Here is a 10,209-nt window from a genome sequence, read left to right on the forward strand (position 1 = left end):
ACCAACCAACCAAAAGGATAAAGATGAAAAAAAAGGCCATTATCTAAAATGTCTGCAATGACTTGACTGGTCTTCACACTAATTTATTCAGTTAAGTAAGAAGTAAACTGTCTTTACTTTCACTCTCACTCTTAAACTAGTTGAGACTGCTTTCTGAAATCCTAAAATAGTTAAAAGTTTACTTAAAAATTTCTGTTTGTGATATTGTAAATCACTTTTGACCGATCGAATCCCTGCAAGTCTTGCAAGTATCAGGGCTATTACCTACAATATTTGCATTAGTCTCCACAAATTAGTTGATGGTTGGTTTCTGGGGTACCCAGCTATTGATCTGCTTAGCCTGTGGGGTAGGGTAGAGTGGCACACTGTTCAATGAGTACCATTTTTTATGGGTGCCATGACCTGAAAGAACTGGGAAAAAAACTGCTCTTACTTATATTTATACTTAAATTTAGCTGGTATGATATAGAAAAAGATTTATACCTTGAACAATTAACTCAAGATATATATCACCAGGAAGTTAGAACCTGTACCTTCCCTGAATGTCAGCTTCAATGCTCCCAAGTACAGTGAAGAAAAAATGCCTCTAGGCCTCTCTGTCCTCAGTCTTCCTGGGCTCCCCTGCCTTCCTTTGTTCTTGTTGCCCTCCTCCTCTTGCTCCTTTGATCTCCTGAGCTAATCCAGTTCTGTCTGGACAGCAAAGGCCAGGTACTTTGTACACAGCAGATATAATTTCTTAATATGATTCAAGTCACAATTAGTCTAAATTTATACGTACCCGGGATAACAGTTCTTTACTCCCCTAGACACTCATGTCTGTCATAGAGGTCTGTTAAAAGTTTTTGATTAATTCTCCAGCCCTAGTAATTTTCTTACCAGCTAACTGGTATTACTGTCAAATTACCTTATCTGGTATCACTGTCAAATTACCTTGTCAGCAGACGTAAATATAGCACTGGTTTGCAAATACACAGGGAAGTTCTGCAGATGTTAAACAGTCCCTAAGTAGCTAAGGCCTCTGAATTCCAAGACAAAATATCTAGCAACCATTCCTGTAAGAAAAACTTATCTTTGGGTTTGTTATGTTTCTCACTAAACAACTTCTTTTAGAGGAAGAAAGTGCTTCTTCAATGACTCCTTAAAAGCTCTCACTATGCCAGATTGACATGCTGAAACAGTGCCAAGCCAAGGTCCCAGGAGTAACAAAGAACATGTCCCAAAGTGCAGGTTAAAGTCTGAGGAGAGCACTTCCTTTCCTCTTTGCTCATTCAGACTTTAGCCCTGCAGTGAAAACTGTTTCAGGCATTAGGACAAAGTATCTCTTAGCAGTACCTTTGGAAGGAGAATATTCCAATGCCTGTCTCCACCAAAGCCTCAGGTGAAACAACAAAAAGTGGTTGTTAGTGTCATCGTGTTACCTCTTTCTTGTTGCAGGAACTAAATAAGTCAATTTCTGGCAATCCAAAGTTTACAACTGTAAGGCGTATAACATCTCTTCCTTTACAACTGTCCCACAGTACTCAAACTGCCTGCCTCCAGTCATTCAAACAAACTCCTATTTGTTCTCAGCTACCATCAGACCCAGCCCATAGCTTAAAGCCTCTCAGGGAATATCTGCACTTTAAGCTAAAAATTTAAGGGTTGTTACCCAACAACCCTTTAAGTTAGGAATGTTTAGGCTGTATGCTTCTTAGAAAGAAGAAATCAACTAATAATAATAGCAGCCAACCTTTCTTGCATTTACTATGTGCAGGCACCATGCCAAGGGCTTAAAATGGATCTTATTTAATCCTCATAAGAACTCTCTGAGTTAGATATTGGCTGGCACAGGTCTCTGAGTTCCCTTAGTATTTACTGATAATTATCTTTACCATCCTAAAGATAAGGGAGTGGCAGGATAATAGGATCATTGTAGGGAGAAAATCAGCAGTAAGACATATGAACAAAGATCTCTCTTTTTTTTTTTCCTTTTTGTGGAGAATGGGGTCTCGCTGTATTACCCAGGCAGGTCTCGAACTCCTGGGCTCAAGCTATCCTCCCGCCTCTGCCTCCCTGAGAGCTGGGATTACAGGCGTGAGCCACCGCGCCCCGCGAACAAAGATCTCTGTGACATGAATAAGTTTAAAGAAAAATGCTGTGCCTTGATATGCATATGCAAACATCTCCATAAACCTTTTAGCAGCATTGTTCAGTAAACAGAGCATATAATCTACACGGAGATGTTCCATTGCCCAGGGACTGGCAGGAGACAAATGCTTTTCTCTTACTTGAGATTAAGAGAATGGTGATGACCTTTAACCAGCAAGCTGCCTTCAGGCACTTGTTTAACAAAGCACACCCTGCACAGCCCAAAATCCCTTAAACCTTGAGTCACCACAGCACATGTCTCTTGCAAGGACAAAGTTGGGGTAGGGTCACAGATTAACAGCATCTCAAATACAGAACAAAATGGAGTCTCTTATGTCTGCTTCCTTCTATATAGACACAGTAACGGGCTGATCTCTCTTTCTTTTCCCCACAGATATAATTATTACATTTTAATCATTGAATGTACTTTCTCAAATTCACAGAGCTAGTAAGTGGACTAAGGTCAGTTGATACCATTAGGTAAGACCATACATAAGGGTTTCGAGTCAGGCAAATCAAGTGGCTCCATAATTTATGAGCTGTATGACTCTGAGCAGGTTCTCTGACTTCCCTGGGCCTCAGGTTTCTTACCTAAAGCAGGGATAATATGAGATACTTCATATAGTTAGTATAAAAATTAAATGGAAAATTACATGTATAGCATTCAGTCTACAGTAGATGCTTAACAAATGTATATTCTTTTCTCTTTCACTAGGTATTCCAGTGCTGAAGGATTATTAATTCTTAGGTTAGGGCAGCAGTGCTTCAACTTAGACCTCACAGCATCTTCTGGTTAACAATTTTGGCCGGGCGCGGTGGCTCAAGCCTGTAATCCCAGCACTTTGGGAGGCCGAGACGGGCAGATCACGAGGTCAGGAGATCGAGACCATCCTGGCTAACACAGTGAAACACCGTCTCTACTAAAAAATACAAAAAACTAGACGGGCGAGGTGGCGGGCGCCTGTGGTCCCAGCTACTCCGGAGGCTGAGACAGGAGAATGGCGTAAACCCGAGAGGCGGAGGTTGCAGTGAGCTGAGATCTGGCCACTGCACTCCAGCCCGGGCGACAGAGCGAGACTCCGTCTCAAAAAAAAAAAAACAACAAAAAACAACAACAACAACAACAACAAAAAAAAACAATTTTTTTTGAAACTAAAGTTATCTTTCTCTAGAAGAAAAAGCACTGAACTCATAGACCTATCTAGCAGTGATGACCTACAGACAAGAAGGGATGGCCAGAAAAGCATTAGGGCAACGGACAGAGGTTCTGTCCAGGAACGGGCACCAGGACCAGTTAGATCTGAAAAAGCCTAGGAAACTAGCTCAGATCAGTTGTTGGCTTCTAATTTTTTGAAAAGCTATTGTTAATTCCTTGGTCACTGGCTCCTTGGAATACTTATCTATGGCTCCAAGGGTAAAGAAAATTAGCAACAGAGTTTAGGTCCTAAGTAGTGAAAGTAGCAAATTTCACAGATACACATAGAATATTAAAAAGACATAAACTGAAAATTAAATATAAAATTACAAAATCTGAATTTGATTGCTTAGCTGCAGGTAAAACAGAAGCAGAACCACACAATCACGCAAAGCTCAAGTCTTTGTTTATATAATCTCCTATGTATCTGAAAAAATTAAAACTAAATTATGTACCATCATGTATACTAATTTTTAACCACTGTAACAAGAGAACATTAGTAACTGCATTTCATTATAGTTAGCAATTGAAATATAGTTAAAGACAAAATCAATTAGGAAGTAAAACCTCTGGTTCTTTACGAGAATATATTTAAAGACTCCCTAACAAATTAATAATAATTTACTTTTAATTTAATAAAAGTAATAGGTTCCTACTAAACAAAAACAAGAAAAAAGCACAAACTCAGATTCAGTTATTTTAAAAGTGAGAGAAAAATGTTTTAAAGTTGAACAATCACAAGATTTAAAAGACATTTTTCTTACTTGAGCTTTAGCTCGGTTGTGATCCAAACGAGTCAAGCAACTGAAGTTCTCCTTGGGGATGGATGGAGCCGACTTGGACGCAGTCAGGCAGTTGGTATTGGCTGGGTTACCCACAACAATAACCTAGGAGGAATGGAAAGCACTGAAGACTTACAGACTATATACTTACTAACCATGTTAAAATTTGACTGAAAATGTCTAACAGGTAGCTGTACAGGGGAGGCTTGGGAAACACCAAATACAATATAGCATAGGAAAATACATTTTAAGTTATAAAAATCTTTAATAAAATGGTAATAAAATTTTTGAAATAATATCAGATTTATAGAAAAGTTACAATCATATTACAGGGACTGACTCCCATATATCTTTAGTCTTTGTTTTTTTTTTTTTTTTTTGGTACCTCTTTTGACAAGCTGCAGACAAGATACTTCATTGTCTCTAAGTACTGCAGTGCTGGCAAATATTTCTCACAAACAAGGATGCTTTGCAGAGGTGGAATTACTGTGCAAGGAGTACTTTACCTCCAAACAGCCTGCAATTTAGCAGTTTGAACAACCTTCTAATCTTTTACTGGCACTTGTGGATTTCTATTCAACTCATATATATTATTTTCTGTGATGACAGAAAGTAAGTTAACTATTTAAAATGAAGTCCACAGAAAGCAAAAAATGCAGACATCTATGAAATGTTACTGATAGAACATTATAATGGGCAACTTAAAAAATTTTATAAAAATTTTCTTTCACCTTTTTTTTTTTTTAAATAGGAAAGTATATGGAAATCAGTTAAACCTTTAACCTGCAAGCCTATTTGCTGTATGACAATTAAGTTCTAGTTAATTGATAGTTCACGAATAAAAGAAGGTTTGGCTGGGTGTCGTGGCTCACACCTGTAATTCCAGCACTTTGGGAGGCAAAGGCAGGTGGATCACCTGAGGTCACAAGTTCGAGACCAGCCTTGGCCAACATGGTGAAACCCCATCTCTACTAAAAATACAAAAATTAGCCAGGTGTGGTGGCGCGCGCCTGTAGTCCCAGCTACTCAGGAGGCTGAGACAGGAGAAATGCTTGAACCCGGGAGGTGGAGGTTGCAGTGAGCCAAGATTGCACCACTGCACTCCAGCCTGGGTGACACAGCAAGACTCCATCTCAAGCAAAATAAAAATAAATAAATAAATAAAAAGGGCTTATTGCATTATTAAGACATATTTACAATCTAAATAGTTTTAACACAAAGAGACAGAACCATAAGTCATACTGACTCAATTCTTCAAGAGACAAGCATATTAAAATTCCTCTGCATTCAGAAAATCTGAGCATTCAGAAACCACTATCTTCTACTCCTGAGAATAAACTTACCTTACAGCTAGCTATCTCTTTTCACAATCACACACAAATTTAAATGTGTAAATAAATATTCCCACTCAGCAAAAATGCACCAGAAGGTCCTATGCCTTCTCTATAGGTTTAAGAACTAATATTAAATTTTCACGTTATACTAATAGGAAAAATATTTTTGAACACTCTGAATATAGATTTCTACACTGTAACAAAAAACCCAGAAAGGGAGAGCTTATGAAGCAAAACTCTATAGCCATATTTACTGATGATTGCACAGAACTAGAAAAAAGGACAAATAATTTTGGTTTTGCTTAAATGCTAAAAGCGTACGTTTCAAATGCTAATAATGAAAAATCCCTAAAATACAGTGTTGGTCACCTTAACTGACTTCTTGGCGTATTTGTCTAAGGCTGCACCCTGGGATTTGAAGATTTTCACATTTGCTTTCAGTAAATCTTTTCTCTCCATGCCTTCCCTTCTTGGCATGGAGCCCACGAGAATGGCCACATCCAGGTCTTTGAAGGCAACCTCTTCTTTATCTGTTGCGATGACATCTGTGGACATGGCAATAAATATGCAGAGCTACTTAAACACCAAAGTTTTGAAGTTTTCTTTTTCATATTGAATCTACCCATTAATTCTTTCACTTGTTGCAAGTGTTTATATATCACAATGATATGCATTTCAGGAGCCTAAGAAAAGAAAGATAATATATTAATTTAACAATCATAACATCAGAAATGTCAATAGATTTATTTTGCTTTTCCTATTTCAGTAATTATCTTAAATGTCAAAAACTCCATAGCTTTTATCTTTTATAATCATATATGATGCAAGGTATGATGACTTTTGAAGCAACACTTGTTATTCACACTAATTACCACACAACACAAAAGAGCAACTAATTCACCTAACCTTTAAATTACAATTACTTTAAGGTCTAAGACACCAATCACAAATTTAAAAATAATAAATGTTTATTGAGGAGTTTTGTGCCAGGGATAATGCTGAGATTTATATTATTATCAAATTTAATCTTCCTATTTTATAGATGGAGACACTGAGATTTAAAGAGTTTAAGTCGCCACCATCAAAGGATAATGGAGTTGTAATTCCAGCCTAGGTTGCTCCAGAGTTCAGCCACTATGCTCCAGTGTTAGTACAATAAGCAAACATCACTTGCTTTTTGAATGAAGAACATACGTCATCACACTTCTTTGTTGATTGTATTAAAAAAGCTATGACCAACATTCAGCATTTTCACTGGAAAATTGGCTAGTTGCATCATAGTCAAGGCTGCCGTAAGTCTGAAAATGGGCATAGACAGGAACACCAGTTGGAGGAAAACAAAATTATCTTCCTTAAAAAAAACACGTCCTTATTTGCTGAACTTTCCCTTCCCTCTCATATTCACATCTGGCAGAGGACAAACCAAGTGCAATCTGGGCCTTTAGAGAAAGCACAGGGAACTCAGCAAAGAAAGGAATACAAATGGGAAAAAGCAGCAAAGTTGATTTGGAAGGAGCTGTGGGTGAGAAAAGGGAACCAACAAAATAGTGTGGGCAGTCACGTATTCTTCTACAGAACTTTGCAACCAAAAGACTTAGATGGCAGATTATCCCTTCTAGCAAATGTTTATTCAACAGATGAAGAATTTTAAGGAAAGTTTTTCTTGGAAGGTATATATTATTTTGCTTTGTGCAAACTTCTAGGAGAGTTTCATTAATTAATCCTTACCAAAAGAAAGACTATGATGAAGATATAGCTGAAGAAATATATTCAAATTAATTTAGAATATTTTAATAAATTTTCAATCAAATTTAAGGCTTCCTTATTATATTCGTGTTATAGTTCAACGATCTGCAAAGGCCCTTAGCTGAGCTCTTCTGGGATTTTTCAAACTATAGAGCATATGGTAAGGACAAGTTATACTATGTCTCAACCTGATGATTGGTAGATGGGATGGGGACCATATAAGGAACCAACCAACTTCCAGAGCAATGTATAGCTATGAAGGACATCCTTCAAAATTGAGACAAGTTTTCCATTACAGGATGCTACTATTACCATTTAAGGAGACTCCATAACAACACAACATAGACAATTCCTACGTTGTCTATAATATGTGTGTGTAGACAATGTCAGGTGTATAACCCTTGTGCCATATTACACTTAACTGGTATAATAAATTATACACACATACACATTGGGGGAAAAAATGACAGTCCTTTACCTGACATTGATTGTTTCTCATTTTTTACCCTTATTTATCCTTGGTATACATAAGTAGTTAATAAGTAGTGGAAGTTCAAAATAAAAAAATCCTCTTATGAATAATTTCTAATTAAGAGCCTTTAACAAAAACCTAAAACCTGTGTATTTTTTTTTTTTTTTCTAGACAGAGTCTCGCTCTGTTTCCCAGGCTGGAGTGCAGTGGCACAATCTCGGCTCACTGCAAGCTCCGCCTCCCGGGTTCACGCCATTCTCCCGCCTCAGTCTCCCCAGCAGCTGAGACTACAGGCGCCTGCCACCACGCCCGGCTAATTTTTTTGTATTTTTAGTAGAGATGGGGTTGCATCGTGTTAGCCAGGTTGGTCTTGATCTCCTGACCTCGTGATCCGCCTGCCTCGGCCTCCCAAAGTGTTGGGATTACAGGCATAAGCCACCGCGCCTGGCCCTAAAAACCTGTATTTTGTAAGAAATCAAATACTATAAAATCCCTTCTCTACTCTCCAACTCACCTTTCAGGAGGGGAAGGGCACAGTCTTGCAGTTCCATTAGGACACCGTCAAGGACACCCATCATGGGGGTGATATCCAACAGCACAAGAATTATAGGCTACCAAAAAGCAAGGACAGCATCTGTTAGTGTAGGCTATTTCACTTAGACACAAAAAAGTTTTTTCACATACTTTTTATTTGGTATGTACATGCATGTAATTCCCATTAATTAGTCATGATCATTATTTCAGGAGGTCAGGTATCTAGCACTATGCCACTTTCAGAAAGAAGGATGCTATAAAACCAGCATTGGTTTGCTAACAAACACAGGAGAGGAATCACCACTACTCAGTTTTTTAAGAGTACATGAAAAAAAACATTAAACTGAGTGACATGCCATAGTTTGCTCTTATTGTTAATAGCTGTATGTTTGATTTCAGTTCATGAAAGAATAATTCAGTATCCATGGGTCAAGAAACTGAATAAATGAATACCTTAGAAAAGGATTTTAGTGTATATTAATCAGGCTTGCTGAAAGTCAGAGTGCCTGCTTCAACTGGGAAGCAGATTTCCTGACTCTTTTGGTTCTAAAGGCCATTTATTAACAAGGGAGTGCTTATTGAGTAACTCTCTCCCACATGACTGTCAGTTACTGTCATTAGTGATATCTCCCATTGACTGACACCTGCTGGTTGCACCAAGTCAACTAAGTACAATATATGGAAGAGTTCTCATTTCCAAAGTGTTTTCAGTGCCTGGAGGCATACATACAAATTTACTTGCTTCCAATTATAGCAATGTGCCTATTACATGTACTGAGATTACACATTCCTTCATTGTTTTACAATTTGTGTACAAATACAGAATTTTACTAACCATATTCTTACTCTAATAACTTAAGATTTATAGACACCTGTTCCTACCTGATCTTTACCAAAGACAGATCCATTTCCAATACTATACAGCAGTGAATATGCAATTTGACCAGCTGCTCCAGTCACAAGGACTCTGATTGGTTCAGACTGTAATGAAAAAGACCCATTAACATCTTTAAGTACTACTGTACCTTAAAAATATCCAGGATTTTTATCTATAGTAAGAAATTCACATACTTTAAAAGTGAATGTAAAATTTTAAAGTCCTTTTGCATCTGGCTTAGTAGAAAATGAATGTGCTGCATATTTACATGGTGTTATTTAACTCTCACCATATAGGGAGCTAAAAGTGTTATCCTGGATTTACTTACATAATCTTATCAACTTTTTTGGGGTATTTTACCACTAAAATAGGCTCAACAATGTTGATGTGTTCAGTATGTGGTGATCCAAACCCTGGCAGCCACTAGAGCCACACAAATCCTTATTATGCAAAGCCCCCACTCCCATCTGCTCAATAGAATCTTCATACCAAGAAAAGGAGTAAAAGAGGCTAAAACTTTCCATTTACATTGAGCCAATACATTTAAATAAGACAATTAATCGGCAGGGCGTGGTGGCTCATGCCTGTAATCCCAGCACATTGGGAGGCTGAGGCGGGTGGATCACGAGGTCAGGAGTTCAAGACCAGCCTGGCTAACATGGTGAAACCCCATCTCTACTAAAATACAAAATTAGCCGGGTGTGGTGGTGCGTGCCTGTAATCCCAGCTACTTGGGAGGCTGAGGCTGGAGAATCGCTTGAACCCAGGAGGTGGAAGTTGCAGTGAGCTGAGACTGTGCCACTGCACTCCAGCCTGGCAACAGAGCAAGACTCTGTCTCAAAAAAAAAAAAAGGACAATTAATTGCTATTCAACTTTATTGTCTGGAGGAGGAAAAACAAGATTTTTTATTTCAGGAGAAACAACAGTAACATGTAGTGACAGACAGCTGACAACCTGATTCCAAGGGAAAATTATTTTTAAAAGCAAGGAGGGAAGACATACAAACAGAAATTTCAACAGATCCTGAACAAACTACAGACATAGAAACAAAGATAACTGATATTCAAGGTGATGACTCTGAGTAAAAAAAAGACTAAGCTGACAGAATTTTTTTTTTTTTTTTTTTTTTTTTTTTTTTTTT

The 10,209-nt window shown here is 37.8% G+C and overlaps 1 protein-coding gene across 1 annotated transcript in view; it reads right to left on the reverse strand.

The window, feature by feature from the left end:
* MDH1 (malate dehydrogenase 1) overlaps positions 1-10,209 on the reverse strand; it is a 23,508-nt gene that overhangs the window by 7,063 nt on the left and 6,236 nt on the right. The window contains exons 2-5 of the mRNA XM_017854924.1: positions 9,073-9,171; positions 8,171-8,267; positions 5,808-5,983; positions 4,087-4,209 (exon numbers count right to left, since the gene is read on the reverse strand). Coding sequence (XP_017710413.1) covers positions 4,087-4,209; positions 5,808-5,983; positions 8,171-8,267; positions 9,073-9,171 — 495 coding nt within the window. The remainder of the gene's footprint in view (positions 1-4,086; positions 4,210-5,807; positions 5,984-8,170; positions 8,268-9,072; positions 9,172-10,209) is intronic.

The sequence above is a fragment of the Rhinopithecus bieti genome, unplaced genomic scaffold (assembly GCF_001698545.2).
Source record: "Rhinopithecus bieti isolate Rb0 unplaced genomic scaffold, ASM169854v2 scaffold_36840, whole genome shotgun sequence".
NCBI lineage: Eukaryota > Metazoa > Chordata > Mammalia > Primates > Cercopithecidae > Rhinopithecus > Rhinopithecus bieti.